General features: G+C 36.6%; 1 protein-coding gene across 1 annotated transcript in view; it reads left to right on the plus strand.

Annotated features, from left to right (window-relative positions):
- The window catches only part of LOC138704231 (uncharacterized), a 276,917-nt gene extending 271,938 nt beyond the window's left edge, over positions 1–4,979 (plus strand). Inside the window, exon 6 of the mRNA XM_069832111.1 lies at positions 1–4,979. This exon is cut by the window's left edge and continues 324 nt beyond it. Within this exon, the coding sequence (XP_069688212.1) occupies positions 1–1,107 (1,107 nt within the window). The 3' untranslated portion in view covers positions 1,108–4,979.
- The last annotated feature ends 11,753 nt before the right edge of the window (positions 4,980–16,732 follow it).

Below are 16,732 nucleotides of genomic sequence, written 5' to 3' on the forward strand. Positions count from 1 at the left end.
GCAACCACTGTGGCAGACACAGAACGTGTGCTTAGTCATTACGAGAAAAAATTGCAGGAGGTACAAGCTAACCCTGGAGCAGTCAAGGTGTCAGATTCTCAAGACTGGCATTCCGTATTCTTAACTGCTCTTGAGGCGCATCAGAAAATACTGCAGGAACTGAAAAAATTATCAGAAGAATCACGACATCACCTACACTCCCTGCCAAGCCATGCTCAGATAACTAAGTTGAATAACTCAACTCAAGAGCTGTTGCAGGAAATCAGATACGAGATGGCAGCCGGAACCGACAAAGGAATTGCAAAATTGGATGCTAAGCTGTCTGAAGCACAAGCAACGCTAGGTCGTGGACAAGAAGAGATCCTCAAAACAATTACAGACACCGGCGTGATCGCGGAAGGGGTCTATGGAGATATAACTCGCAGCTATGAAGAACTGCTGAAGGAAGTGAGGAGGTCAGGAGAGGTTGAAAGCGTTCTGATCCAAACTGCAGACAACGTAATGGACACAAAGCGAAGGATTGAGTATGGTGTACATCAAATCTTGCTAGAGGTCGGTGATCTGGTGAAACTTCATGCCAAAGAACTCAATGCTACAGTCAACAGACGTTTTGATAACCTGTCTTCAACCATAGTTGATAATCAGACTGGGGCCTTGACAAATCTTACTTCAAAGATTGAGACAGAAATAAGTCAAGTATGGCGTCAAATAGGAATAATGTATCAGCAGCTGACTGCGTCTGCTGGAGCGCTGGATCGACTCCAGCAACAAACAGAAACATACGTTAACGGCAGTCTGGAGACAATGGGTAGTATGGGTGGGAAAGTTGGCCAGATCACTGGACTCATGGCAGAAATGGATTCCAATCTGAATTATCTTCTTGGGCGTCTCTCCCTGGTCACACAAGAGTTCAATTCCATCAAATCAGATCTGGGTTCAGCTCTGGATAACATTCGTCATGCCTTCATATCAGTTCAGAAGAAAGTCAAAGAGTTTGGAAAAAATGGTATTATCCCAATACCGGACAGTCAAGAGACACCAACATCAGATCTACCTGATGGGGACGAAGGAAATCAAGTGTCGCCACTGAATGTAAAATCTCAGTAATGACTTGAACTAAAAACTACAGTTTTTCTTGTGTTAAGTGTCGATGTTTTTACTAATTACTGACAAACAAAATATTTTTATCTATATTGTGATTATTATAGAAACAAATATTCACTGGGGACATATGTGGTCTGCCCTTAAAAATAGTCAACATGCTATGAAATTTCTATTTATTGTATCTTGCAGTTGATATTTAACATCAGCCATTACTTACAATAGGGCAGCATTTCCCACATGTTTCTTGTAAATCTTCGTAAGTCTTGAATGTGATAAGACAAAACTACAAAATGAAAAATTCTTGAAATAGTGTGAACCATTCAAATTGTAAACAGTTTACTTATTCTAACATCAGACAGATAATAGAGGAAAACTCGCTGACAATAATTAAAAAATAATTCTCTTCCTAATAATATATTCTAGAAAATTCCGAAGTGTAAAGTGATATTACAACTGAAGAGGTCTCGAAACACTTTCAGAAAGTGGTGTTTAAGTTTTTTCTGAATTTCATCATCACCACCATCCCATCATGGTATGGACAGCTTGGTCTGTTTCATCCCCACTGACTTCTTTTTAACTTATTTCTATTAAATACTGAACTAACGCACATTACCAGTACGTTGAATTTCTGCTTACAGTGGGTCAATGAACATGTATGTTATTAATTCTGAAAACTTTTTCTATTTATGTATTTTAATTTTGACATAAAAAGGAATTTTATCAATTTTCTGTTCACTGAAAGGTCTACAAAATTTATAATACATCTCCCATAACAATAAATCAATGATGTTATGATAAAAGAAGAAAAAGATATTGCTTAGTCTCTGCATTTCTTATATGGTACAGTACAGGCGAAATAAAGTGTATAGAATGCTACAAAATTTAAAGTTATTTAAAACGATTACCAGTATATGAAAGAGTGAAGAAAATTCAAATATGTACATATCTGCAACTGCAACTCGTGTAATGTCTGAAGTAACTTGTTAATACTGGTTTTCATTATTATTCTGATTGATTAATGCCCTACATGAGTTTACATGGGTCATAGAAAAATAATTGTAAATATAAAGGAGATCTGTCCACACTACTGTAAAACCGACATACAGTATATTACAAGAGAACTTATCTGTATGGATGGACCTTAAGAAACTGAAGAACTTCGGAACCATTTCTCTTGAAGTAATGTGGGAATTAGGTACAATAATAGTGTAAAACCAGTCGAAGATTATTTTACAATGAAATCACTTCGTGATAACAAATTAATAACTACGTACCAATAACACTTTATGTGGTACACCAACTTAGAATATGGGGATAAATTACCATTCCATCATATTCTGTTACTAAAATAAACGTGATTGACCTCTAAAAAGAAAAATCTGGTGCTTCAAGTTGACACAGACTTTTAACAAATATTTATCATAAAACAAGAAATATGGAAAATCATATTTCTAGCAAGTAATTGGTAGCTTGATATGTAATAGCTTCAAAAATATTTTTCCTTTTATTGAATTTTTATTTTGATTGACGGTAAAAATAACTATAGTACTGTTATTAACATACAATAATTCACAATGCAGTGTGCTGTACTTGTACAAGAGCGTGACCATTCAGCTACCAATCATTCACAGTACAGGAGTGGTAAGCACAATAAGCCTCAGGCTGCAGTGTAAGTCTTCGGGTCCCTCCTCGGTAAAAAGAGAGAAAAATACAATAACTTGTTGAGAACCGGTTGGTAGCCCCTTACAATATGATCCCGACATCACTGTAATCATGATTAATGTAGTAGTTACCTATGCTTTTCATTTAATCTCTTGCATTAAAATGTTTTGTTTCTTATTAACTGATCACATAATAGAGCAGATGTTTTCACATTAATGAATATGTTAATTTGAAATATTACAACAAATAATTTAATAAAAAAGAAACAGTCTACAGGATCTCATGATACTCAGATTTTGGAAGTGAATATTCGAAAAAATGCATTTAATATAACTTTTATTTGTATTAAAAATTAAACGAGTAGAAGGTTAGAAATCACAGAACATGCTTGAACGTAAATATAGACATTATTGCCAACACTTTTGGTACGGTATTGAAATATAGAGTTTTTCTTATTTAATTTTATAGATAATTATGTAACTAAATTTCATTTTATTGGATGCCAGCAGTATGCATTAATTCCATTAAAAAAAACTCTGCTCTGCAATGTTTGTGAGTAATGCGACATAATTCTGCGGAAATTGAAGTATAAGTTGAAAGTAACGCATATGAGCTTCAGGGAAAATTTTGTCCATCTGTTTGTTTATGAAGTCCGAATAAATTTTCATTCTTTTAAAACAGTCCCCTTGAAGGGTGTTATATGGATATTATTTAATAAATAATGTCTTTAAATTAAATTTTTTAAAACTGGCTACTAAAAGAAGAAGAAGGAGGTCAGGACAGGACAGGACAGAACCTATCTATTGAAAATGTGCTTTCCTTTGTGATATGTGAAGTAAAAATTTTTTCTTACAGTTTTTCCAGTGTTGCCAATTTCAGGAGATGCATTCAAATTAGAACCGAACTAGTTCAATAATTGGTTATAGTTTGAAAGAATTTCGGTTTCATGCCGAGCAGAAGCAGCAGAGTTTTATCCCTGTCTTATCTTCACAAAATATTCTGGGGCCTGCGTTTCTTTTGTCAAATTAATATAAGGGTTCTTTCCCAGGAATAAAGGAACTAGAAAGTTAGGTACATTAATAATTCACTTTCTTTAAGTTTCGTGCTTTTGAAAGTACGACGTTTCCCCTTCATACACTCCATAGAATACATTTAGGGCCCAGGGATACCTTTGATTTTTGACATGTTACGTTCATAATTAATGTTAAAAAACACAGCAATAATAATAATAATGTATTTCAATTCAGCATCTTACATTGATCTGGAAATACATTACGGTACTGCAACTTGTGACTATCTTGAAAAGAGAAAAGTTTATAAATAGGCATACATAGAGGACGAATGGCTTCATTGCCAAATATCCAACTTCAGAAAACAACATGAACAAGTCTACAGTACAAGTCCAAAAAACAATTTTTATTGAACATACCCATAACATGAATAAATTTTATTGTAAATATTTTTTTAAATATCTCTTATATAATAGCTCAATGAGGGCCATTATTTAATATGATTACAAGTTCCACTCTTTCAATCAGTATGTTTACAAACTTGATACCCTTAGCTCAGAGATGCAGCCATTTAATTTCAAAGTACTAGTAACACAAAACTGTGCATTTAAAGTAATTTTTTGTAATGGTCTCACAAAACACTAGTCTATCAATGTGCTTATCAATAACATGTGAACAAAATAAACATTTACAGTGGTTTTTAATGTATTTTTCTTACAAATTTAAAAATGGTAAAAAATATTTGCCCATAATCAATTATATAAGGAATCAATTAATTTACTATTGTACCTAGTAGCCTATGTGTGTACTTACAAAAACCTGGTATAGATCAAAGTTGATCAAGTCAGTAATTAGTTAAAATGGTCAGAAACTACGTAATGTGAAAGACAATTCTGATGCAACACTAAGAAAGCAGCAAATTTAATTCTTACAAAATTTTATTAATGTAATAACATTGACACACATATATGCCTTTTAATCTATTAAAGACGTGTGACTGATGTAAATTTGTTTGCACAACCACTGTACAACAAGTGAGGTGTTTAAAGATACAAGTTTGAATTTTGCTGTTTTAAATTACTACCAAAGAATTATAGCTTGTGTATAAAAGTAACAACTGCAGGTAAGTTTTCATTTTTCTTAAACTTAGATTGCTATGATTGTAATACATTTTTAAATGAAGAATAAAATGTTTTAATTTAAGTGTATTTTCATTATTGTTCCTTTCAATTATATTTCCAATTGTAAATACCGAACTCTAACAAGTAAATAATAATGGCTTATTCAAAGCAAGTCTAGATTAAACTTTTTCATTGCTCTTCTTTGTGCAATGACAGGACCCTTAACTTGCCTTTATTCACCCCAGCTCTACAAGCGTGGCTCATAAATGTCTCTAGTGTCAATAAATGTAGACCACTTAGTTTGCCAGAAACTATTCAGAGTGCACCACAAGTAATGGGTCTACATTAGACTCTTAATGAATTTTTTATGATGACGATGATGATGATGATTATGAAGAAGAAGAAGAAGAAGAATTTTTGGGATGTCACAGGGTAACCAGAGTACCCAGAGAAAACTCTTGTGTTGCCTAGACCATGGGCTTGTCCAATATATATATATATATATATATATATATATATATATATATATATATATATATATATATATTTTTTTTTTTTTTTTTTGAACTGGTAATGGAAATTACGGGAAAACGGCTGAACGGATTTTAATAAATGACCCCTCATTTTTAAGCTTGCAACCCAAAGTTTTTCAGAAAAATAGTATTTTTCAGTGAAGCGTTAGTTTTCCCACATAATTTTCCTATTTTCCAAAATCCATCTTTCGTCAGTTTTGAGAACTAATTAATTGCATTTCAGAATAAAACAAAACACACTACAATAAACAATAGACTATTACACGAAGGTCATGACCTACAGGATTGCTGACATAGAGTTCAGATGGCTCAGATTGTTTCACATCATAATACCAATATGTCGATCTTCATTTGTGTAAGTTTTTGATAACGTATAAAAAATAATTTACAGGTCTGATTCTCTGGTCTGTAGTGTTCCGAGTACAGCTGTGTATTGGATATTAAGAACTACAAAACTTAAGAATGTTTGATGACATTATTACCATTAAAAACGAAATATTATTATAGTTAAGCTAAGTTCGAAATTATGATTTCATTATTATTTTTTTTAAATTTTGCATGCACTTTGGCCAGCCTTTAAATTTTTCTTGCACTTGGACATTCTTTGCTTTCTGTTCCAATCTGCCACCCCTCCCAGTTTTAAGCATCTAGAACCGCCACTACACAGACGACAGTATCCACACGTAGGCTACTGTACGTAACTGCAGGTAAGTGCGTGCAATAACGACACACGTAGCGTTATATTTATTCTAGACTTTACCCAAATACATAAATATATACGTAATAACTGAAATCTCAATCAATTACAAAAAATAAAATTATAACAACTTACCAAATAGGTACCGGCACTTAAAAAGTTCTGAGCTATATCAGGGATATATCGGTACGTAGATTACGTCACCCAGTTTCGGAATGAAGCTACAGTTGTGTCGGTTTGAATGTTTTATTTTTGTTTCGGTTTACAAGCAGAGAATATGGATCTGTGATAATGATAACATAAGTAATTAATGAAGGGCAAGCAATACATACAGTATTTTCCTCATATAAAGAGGCATTCTGTACTACCGGTACCTCAAAACACATTTTTCACTATGGCTCACTCAAAGTGTATCGCACATGTCTATTATCACTTTAATATTGCAGAACTCGCGATTGCACACAAAATGAGTGGTTGCACAGGTCTGCAGCTGCTCTCGATGCCGAGATATTACTGGAAATGCAACATGGCACTGCTATTTTCATACGTAGTTTCGACGCCCTCGTGCCCATGGCGCAGTAGCGGCTATTCAAATGAAGAAGGTGAAGAACATTTCATTTGTTATTTTGCGAGCCATTTGATTTATATTTCATATGTTAAATTATTCAATTTTAAAAACTAGAAATCAATATAAATAATAAATCTCAAGTACAGTATCACTAGTCTGTTTAAATATTCCCGCTGTTGTGTAACTTTCACTTCTCAGTTCCTTGAGCGGCAGCGACGAGGCAATGATTCTCAAATTTAAAATATTATTTTGTTCTTCTATGTTAGGGTGGTTGCTATGACAACGAATGAGACATTTCCCCTCTCACTTCCATATCCTTCAGGAAACGGGTGTTGCTGTGACGAACACGTAGGCCTATTTGATCTTCAGCCCAGCCGATGCGCTTTGTATAATGGGTGACACGGAGATTTACGACTCCCGCCCTAAGGAAAACTCTTTCCTAAAAATTCTTTGTCAAGTCTTCTTCCTATATAGATCCCATTGTTAGTGGAAGTTGTGAAGGAATATTTGCCTTTCCTCAGTGCCTCAGTCTGTTTTTCGTCGTGTTTTGTATCGGTATGTCGAGCTTTCGACTCTCGCTATTCAGTTGTGATAGTTTTAAAAATATAATTTATTTACTTATTACTTTATTGGGTGAAAACATTAAGTGTATTTCAGTTTTTAATGAATTTCTAACAAGTGTGTTAGGACCTACTATGTAAGTTTTTGTATTGTTATGTTGCAATGTGAAAATGAATCCGTTCAGTGACACAGTGTGTACATTAATTCAAACCTCGTTTAATCACTGGTGTGAGTAGGATAAGAGATGTCTATTGTTTCTAGACAGAACTCAACCAATTTTAGACATGAACTGTAAAAAGTTAAACTCACAAGCTGGTAAATCTTACAAACTTAATTTTAAAACATTATGGTACAGCAAGCATCAGTGGGTGGTTGTGTGGGAGTCACTTCATTAAAATACTATTTTTTTTTAGTCTTGCCTACTCTGCCTGGGAAAATAAATGAAACTATTATTACTGCTTGGAGTTAAAAAAACATGTGTGGGATGAAACCAGATTCAGTGATTTTCTAAAATAATGTTAGTCGTGCTCTACAAATATATGAAAATTCAGTGGAACGTTTAAAGTGCGTGCTGCAATTCAAACATTTACAGAAGAATATGGACATTATTGGGAATACTTTGAAAGAAAATGCTAGGCCACTGTTAGTGCAATTTATTGAAAATGTTCGTTTAAACAGATACGTTATGCAGTCAGTCATCGACGCTGCTTTGTATTTAAGCACACAGGAATTATCATTTCGGGTCCATGACGAAAGCACTTCTTCGCTTATGGCGAAGTGCATCAACATTGATTAAAAACGCAGTAATCATAGATTACGAAATTATGGTTAAACAGTAGCCGTGGTTAAAATGTAATTTATGTGCACCATTCATAATCACCGATTACTAAAACTTGGCTAGCTGACACCTCATTTAACCAGAGTAAAGTCTATGATGGTACATTGTTTCTACAAAAAAAAAAAAAAAAAAAAAAAAAAAAAAAAAAAAAAAAAAAAAAAAAAAAAAAAAAAGCGCTCGAAAGAGCATTGATAATACACATTATTGTTTTATCAAGTCGTTCAACGACCCCGTCCATCTTCTACACTGTTTGAAGTGATATCTGCCGCACTTTTGTTCACATAACTTGCATTCACACGAGTCACTCGGTTGGTGGAACTTCACTGTCTTGCACAATTTATGGTGGAAACCGTGCGTGGCCAATCCTATAATAGCATGTCTTTGTGGTTGGTTGCTGCTGGTCCACTCCCTGTTCGTCATGGCGTCTGTTGCGAAGAATTCTTTTTCTATCTCTCTTTCCTTCTGTTTTCTTCTCTCTGCGACATCCTTGTATGGTTCCGTTGCTGTCAGCATCATCCTGATTCGCAGGTCCTCCAGGAATGGTGTTTCTCTGGCCAACATGTAGACCATTCTGCTCGGTGTATATTTGCTTGCACCTAGTGCCCTCTTCATGAATCTAGTTTTTACTTTCTCCAGCCTCTCCATGTCGCTCGCCGAAAGCTTCTCCCATACTAGTTCTAGCCCGTAGCTAGCGATTGGGGTGATCACTGTCTCGAATAGTTGCATGGCTGTCTCTAGCTTTAGTCTTGTAATGTCCTTGATATTACAGATTGCTCTTATAGCTGCTGATGCTCTCTCCTGTATGTGTGCGCTGAAAGACTTTGCGGTTGGCTGCAGTGTAATGCCTAAGTATTTGAATTTATTTACTAGTCGCATCGGTTCGTCGCCTAGCTTGAGGGTGTCACTTGCCGCTACTCTTCCACCTCTCCTGAAGACCATTTGTACTGTCTTGTTTTTGTTTATCACGAACTCATTTTCGGATGCCCATCTTTGTACTGCGTCTATGCCGTGCTGGATTGCCTCTTTGTTTGCGGAGCCGATGGCCATGTCTTCCGCGTACATTATCAGCGTGCTTCCTTCCATTGCCTTCCCAATGTCTGCTGTCATTATATTAAATAGCAGCGGGCTAATTGGGTCTCCTTGCATTACCCCGTTGGTCTGTATAACCTCGTCTGATGCTGCCACTTCATCGCTTATCTCGAGCCAATTTCGCCTCATTATGTCTTCCACTATTCCAGCAATGGGGTGATCGTTCCCAATCATGTCCTTTAGCTTCCTGCGTAGTATATTCCTATTTATGTAGTCGAAAGCTTTTTCATAATCTATGAAAACTACATAGTACTTTCCTTTCGGCTTACTAAGGGCTTCTTCGATCTCGTATAATAGTGCTGACGCTGCTTGTAGGGTGGACATACCCTTCCTGAATCCGAACTGACTTGCTGGTATGCTTATTTGGGTGATGTCCGTCAGTCTGTTTGTCAATATTTTCATAAATATTTTGAATAAGGTGTTTTCCAGTACCACCCCTCTGTAGGAGTTCATGTTTTCCGTGCTTCCTTTGCCTTTGTACAGAATTTTCAGGGTTGCCCTTCTCCATTGCTCTGGTACGGATCCCATCTCCAAACATTTATTAAACAACTCTTTCCATACTGTTTTAAATATGTCTGCTGATGCCTTTAGATGTTCGTACGCTATTTGATCCCGGCCTGTGGCTTTTCTATTTTTGGCTTCTCCGATCCCTTCGGTGACTTCGTCCTCCGTGATTTCCATTCCCCGGTCCCCTGTTTCCGCGTCTTCGGGGGTACTTGCTTCGTATGCTTCCGTTCTGTTTCCCTTATTCAGTATTTGGGCGAAGTGATTTTGCCAATTTTGAATCGGTATTTCTTTCATCACTCCTCTCGGTTTCCGCTTTAATGCCCGGAAAGGGTCCTTCTCTGCTTCTTCTATCATTTGTTGTGCTTTCTTTTCCACGTAGTTGTCTTTTTTGACCTTGATTGTGTATTTATACTGTTTTCTTTTCTCGGCGTATCTTGTCAGGTCTTCTGGATTTTTGGATGGCTTCGCCTTGACTAGTGCTCGTAGCGTTTCCTTCCGTTCCTCGTAGCACGTCCTATCAAACCACGGTTGCGCCCTTCTTCTTTGTGCTGGTTGACAGGCGCTCTTTATGAGGTTGTTTGTTATGTCGAGTGCTCTATCTAGCTGCCCTTCTTTTATTCTCTCTCTCGCTTCCTCGATGCTCTCCTTATTGTTCTGTATTTGTTCTACATCCAGTATTCTTGATAGCCTGTTCTGAGGGCTTTCCTTGTTCTGTCTTGTTCTCGGCTTTTCCCTTTCCAGCCTCGTTGACATCGGTATATGTTTCCTCATGGGTGTGAAATTGGAGTACCATAGGCCTTTTTGTTCTATAAATTTTAAATCCTTTCCTCTGTACAGCAGTAGATCTATTGCACTTGTCCCGTTGTGCGCTATATATGTTGGCGTTTCTCTCTTATTGGTTAGTATGAACCCCTCGTCTCTTAGTGTCTCCAGGACTATTTCTGTCTTTGCGTTCACCTTGTCTATCCTGCAGTTGAGGTCCCCTACTATTATGACGCTTTCGTCCCTTCCTGTGTCCGTTATTGCTGTCATTAAGGTTTCGATCACTTCTTCCGTGGTTGCTTGCGGTCTGATGTACACTGCAGCGACTGTGATGTTGTCTGTTCTCACTGTAAGTACGTCTTCCTCTTTATGTATTACTTTAAAGTTCCCTTGTGATGGCCTCAGATAGCACGATACTCCACCTGTCGGTCTGCCGTCTGTTTTCCTTCCGTATGAGTGCAGTCCATAGTATCCCTCTATGTTAATCGGCTCCGTTGCAAATGTCTCTGAGAAAACCAATATATCATGTTCAAGTAGATCTTCTACAAAATGACTAAAGGAAAGCATCCATACCGCTGCAAAGATAATAGTCAACGTCTAAAAAAGACTGCGCTCACTATGTTCTACATCGAAATGAACGTATCCTACATTTTCGCGTTGCATTTGTTTGCCTTTGGGCGCTGTTATATTTGAGAGTTCCATTTCTTTCTTTTTCAGTACTTTTAGGTTAAAATCGTACAAAATGGAAAATTGAATCCAAAAATGATTATATCCCAATGTTAGGTTGAAGTATCGATAGACTTAATTACTAGATTTAAATGTAGGCCTATTATATAAAAAAGATGGAATATCCATAAAGGAAAAGGATGCAGAAAATTGGTAAGAATGTGTGTACGATCTTGGACTACACCAGGGAATTGTGCATTATCCTAAGATCCATCCATAACCTCTCTTTGTTCAGCCAGTGACATAGAGAAAGAGATACTGGTATTCGAGTATTCCCTCTTAAAATACAGAAAATAATAGTTACATAGAATCGTAATATAAGCAGCCGATCCGTAGGAGAAATATGATTGTTCTTGTGTTATTTCAATTGATCCATTTGTAGATTTTGATAAACGAAATCCCTCCTGAAATTTTCTGTCACCTAATTGCTCGCAAGAATTCTCTCTTTCCACTAAAGAACCTTCACGCTCACGCTCTATCCAAGTAATTCAAGTACTGCACAATAATAATCGTCTTCGAAATAATCACCTGTGTTTATGGCCGCCATTTTGCTTTACTTGCTCTACTAATCGCTGGTTATCTCCTTTAACCGCTCATATTTGGCCGGTTAGAGATTACTGTGGTTAACTTCCTATTTAAGTCGTAACCGAGGTCGATCCACCGTAAAAATGCTTAATCGGGGATTAGGTCACAATTTTAACCGATGGTTACACTAACCGACGTTGATGCACGTGGGCATTAATCGTGGAAATTTCAGCTACCGCATTATGCTAGAATTCTGAACGTAGCGAAAAGTAGAAGTGAATTCTCAGGGAGAAAGTACAGACTGCTGCTATAGTGAAAAAAGTGATGTATAACAATCGTAATTACAGGATATTCTTCTTTGAGATAATTGACAATATCATAATGCAGATCGATAAAATATTTGGGGATTTAGATAAACTTTGTTTCGTCAGCCTGGCTGATACTTCCAAATTTGACTCTTATAGTAGAAACTTCCCATATGATCCGCTTTCTTTACTTCCAGCTAGCTATTTCAGCGTATTAAAAACGACGCAGCTTCTAAATACTGAACGTGAGCTTCTGTACCAAAACAGTGAATATAGGAATATACCAGTTAAGAAAGTGCTAGAACTTCTTCGTAACAACGATGTCAACAAAGATGTATTTGGAGAAGTGTATAAGTTATATTCCCTCATTTTAATACTACCATCTACTAGCGTATCGGTCGAGAGGAACTTCTGGTGTTTAAAACGAATAAAAACAAAACAGAGAAACTCAATGTCTCAGAAGAGACTGTCAGCATTAAGGAATATTTCTCTCCAAAAACATGTGTTGGATAAGATGATGGAATCAGAGCTCTTCCATGAGAACATTGGCAGGTTCGCAGCCCTGAAGGAATGGAAGATCAACTTAGTGTACAAAAGATAGGTAAGCAATAAGCATATCTTAATTTACATGTATCGGTAAGTGCATTGATAGCTGGCAGAAATAAATACAATGAAATCACTTTCCACGATTGAATATCATGGGAATTTATGGGAGGGAATTACTTTAGTTACATAGAGTTCCGATTATCAATGCAACTAGCAGGGGCGGCTTTCGAAAGGGAGCTGCGGAGCTGGAGCACCCCCAGACATTTGTGACTCTTTTCTCGTTTTATATTGTGAAATACATTTATTATACAGTCTTTATTTACCGACTCGAATTTTTTTTTTAAATTTCGCTCTCATTGACATGCACGCAATCACTTCCTCCCCTGGTGCTGCCAGAGCGAACCAAGAGACAAGGACGGATTGGTCAAGCCACTTCCTCCCCTGGAGCTGTCAGTCTCGTCTCGGATGCTTTGCGCGTTAGTTTTACCCCTCACCATGAATCCAGAGTTTCCAAGCGCTGCAAATTTTTTTCTTTTCCAATTTAATAAACCCTATTTCACCCTGAGGTATCGCTGCAAAATTTGCAGCAGTTTGTCAATAGGGCGCAGTTTTAAATACATTTTCTTTAATGTTGTGAATATAACAAGTGTAACAATGTTTAATACTGTACAATATTTACAGTCTATTCAGTTCAGTACCTTAACAATTCAGGAGAAATGTGAAATTAAGTGCCCATCAGTTGAATCTCATGATGAAAAGAGCAGCTAAACAAAATAGCCTACAAAGCTCGCATATTTTTTGCTAATTTATCCAGTACCCCTGCTTTCTTCTCTCGATCTCCACACAGCCTGTATTAGATTAATGTGTTTCAAAGACAATTCCATCAGTTGGGGCAACAAGCTGGAGTTTTAAAATAAGACCAGTAAATGTTCATGAGAAGAAAGAGCCATTGCTAGAATGTTTTCAAAATATAATGGAATCTGAAACATGTAACAATATCACAAAAAATGAGGCAAGCGTCCTGGTGCGTACTCTTGAAGATCCTGAATTCAATTTCTGGCTCAGTTTTTTTTTTTCATTTACAACATCGCCAGTTAGATATTTCTAAGGTTGAAATCTGCATATAAAAAATTAAATTATGGTTTATTTCACGACACTCGCAACTGCAGGGATTATATCAGCATCGCCGGAATTTTGTCCCGCAGGATTCTTTTAAATGACATTAAATCTACTGACATGAGCCTGTCTCATTTAAACACATTTAAATGCCATCGACCTGGGCCGGGATCGAACCCGCAACCTACTATGCTACCGAGGCCGACTCTGCATATCAGACATTGTTAATGCCATACAGACAATACGGAACAGTGCACAGTTGAGCAGCGAGATCTGTGAAAATGAAATCCCTAAAAAGCGTCGTAAGGTCGAAGGGATTCAGACAAGGGTTGCGGCAGCCAAGGAAGTGTGTGACCTCATTTTCACACAAGCTAACACCCGATTCCAGTTCATAGATCATCTCATATTATCTTCTCTTCTGTGTGAAGAAAAATTTGAATGCTACAAAAGCTAATTTCCTGAAAATGACCTAAATGTATGTGTGAAGCTTTTTCTAATGTTCGATAAAGACAAATTAAAAACGGAACTCACTGTGTTGTATCAGAGACAAGAATTCAGAAATATCAGTGACGCAGTAAAGCTCTTGCAGTTTCTTCTATCTGAGAACTTGCAGGCCTCTTTTTCAGAAGTTGTGGAACTACTACGCATAGCTAACTATACCAATGACAACTTCCGAACCAGAACGTTGCTTTTCGTGTTTGAAGAGAGTAAAATCCTATTTCAGAAATACGATGAGAGAAGAGAGACTGACCGCATTAGCTATGTTTTCCATTGTAAAGACTATGTTAAATGACATATCGGATTTTAATAAGAAGATTATTCAAAAGTTTGCAACCTACAAGACAAGGCGCATGGAACTAATCTTTAAATGAGGTAAGTTGCATTGTTTATTTTTGTATGCAGCATCTCTGAATTCAATACTCACGAGCCGCCACTGGCAACTAGCCTACATGGACTTTGAAAACCTTGCAACAATTTTGTGCTTCACCTACTTTTTTAGGCATGAGCCGCTACTGCGTCATAAGGCGTGGTCACACAAGTCGAAATGGTTCATGGCCTAACTACCCGCAGATAGTGCGTAAAATGTAGGATTCTGTCGGCAAAGAGGGTAAAACATGTCAAAAAGAGAGGATTTTAAACATTTATTACAATTTACGACATTTGAAATTTTATATATACATTTCTGCTGTATTACGAGTATATTTCATTTATAAATTTATAGCAGTTTCTGCATGTAGCACTTCTGCGTTACAAATACTGTACAAGTCGACTATCGAAAAACATTTTTATAAACATTGCTTTCCTATGTCTCCAAGTCCAGGTGACGTAACAGTTTGATTTTGGTATTACTCGACCAAGACCAGTGGAGTCCTGCAGCCCGGAGCCGTGGCGCTACTGCTCCTGCGTTCGTAATACCGCATCGCGATAGTTCACATTACGCCCGTGGCTCCACTCGCCTTGGTCGAGTAATAAACATTATCATAGCGACAAGGAATCACGTAGTATCCATTACTTGTGACTATTCAAAAATGATGCTGACAAACATTCCTTGTTTATTTCCAAATATATCAGAGAAATGGTCTCTCCAATCCTCTCAATAGCCTAAACATAATTATTACTGTTGCCACGTAAGCATGTAATAACTAATAAGTTGGTTATAATATTTTGAAAACCCCATAACAGAAAAAAGGAGTAAATATATTCAATATACTGCATGGGCCTATTTTGTACATACAAAGAAACAAGAAACAGCCAGTTACAGTACTTGCTTGTGCTAGTCGTGTTTCGTGGTAGTGCACGTGCAGTATGAAATCAGATGTCATTACGATAGGTTCTCACGTGAAATCAGTGGCGGCTCGTGAACTTGTGGATTGGGAGAGCTGCAGAAGATTTTGGTACATACAAATTTCACTTCTTGATACCATTACTAATAAGTATAGGACAAAAATAAATGCACTACATATCGAAAAACCAAAACTTCCTGACTTAGTTGGGAGATGTCTGTAGGACCATTTGCTAATCCCTAATAAAAACTAATACCATCGATTTCAGTCTGAATTTCAGATCGGCAGACACTCGACTTCTACCAGTTCATTCTGAATTGTCTTAGAATAACCTTAAACAGTGACATGTTCCAAATGATTTTTGAGAGGCTTGTTTAGATTACTCACGAATTGTAGCAACCCACGAAACACATCAGGGTTCTTCGAATCGTTTTTTCATCATATCCCCTAAGGGGAAGTTCATATTGGCCACAAAATTTGATACAATCATTTTTTTTAATAATTTCACGATTTTTTATCACTTCTTGATTATGTTTGAGAATGTTTGTTCTGTTCGTTTCATTTAATTGCACAGCAGTATGAGTTGCGTAACATAGCCAATGAAACAACATTTTTCAGGTGAGACTGCGAAGATTCGTGCATTTTGCTTTTTAGGGGCAAATGTCCTAAATGTGTCACACCATTCCTAGTCCATGTAGCATCACCACCGAAGAGGAGGCAAGGAAAACAAAATACAGATTTTTTTTTTTTTTTCGTTCACATCCACGTGACCACAAATGCTTAGCGTAAATTTCATTGTTATACTTTCTTACATATATGCACTATTTCGGCTGGATGAAGCTTGAGTAAGATTTAAGTCGGGTAACGAACGACCCTTTAATTTCACTTCATTACATCAATTTTCTCCGCAAGGAAAAGTTGAGAAAAATAAAATTACTGTAATTCACACACACTCATACTTGCACATTTGCACTGGTTAAGTTACGGTACTAAAACGTCATACTAAAGCAACACTCAGATATACTGATGGTCAACAATTTTCTAAAACTGGAAAAGAAGTCTCTTTCGTATTTTACGTGCTATATCAAAAGGATTCCACTCGTGCAATCATTTTGAGTTAAGGCAAATATTAGGTTCTGCTGGATATATACGTAATAATAAGGCAAAAGAGAATATTAATTTCGTTATATTAACTCGATAAGATTCTACAACAATAAGTATGTGAAGAGAAAATAAAAATATTGTCATTAAGTTTCAAGGGAATAGAGAATCCATTTG

Source organism: Periplaneta americana, chromosome 8 (genome assembly GCF_040183065.1).
Source record: "Periplaneta americana isolate PAMFEO1 chromosome 8, P.americana_PAMFEO1_priV1, whole genome shotgun sequence".
In the NCBI taxonomy this organism is placed as follows: Eukaryota; Metazoa; Arthropoda; class Insecta; order Blattodea; family Blattidae; genus Periplaneta; species Periplaneta americana.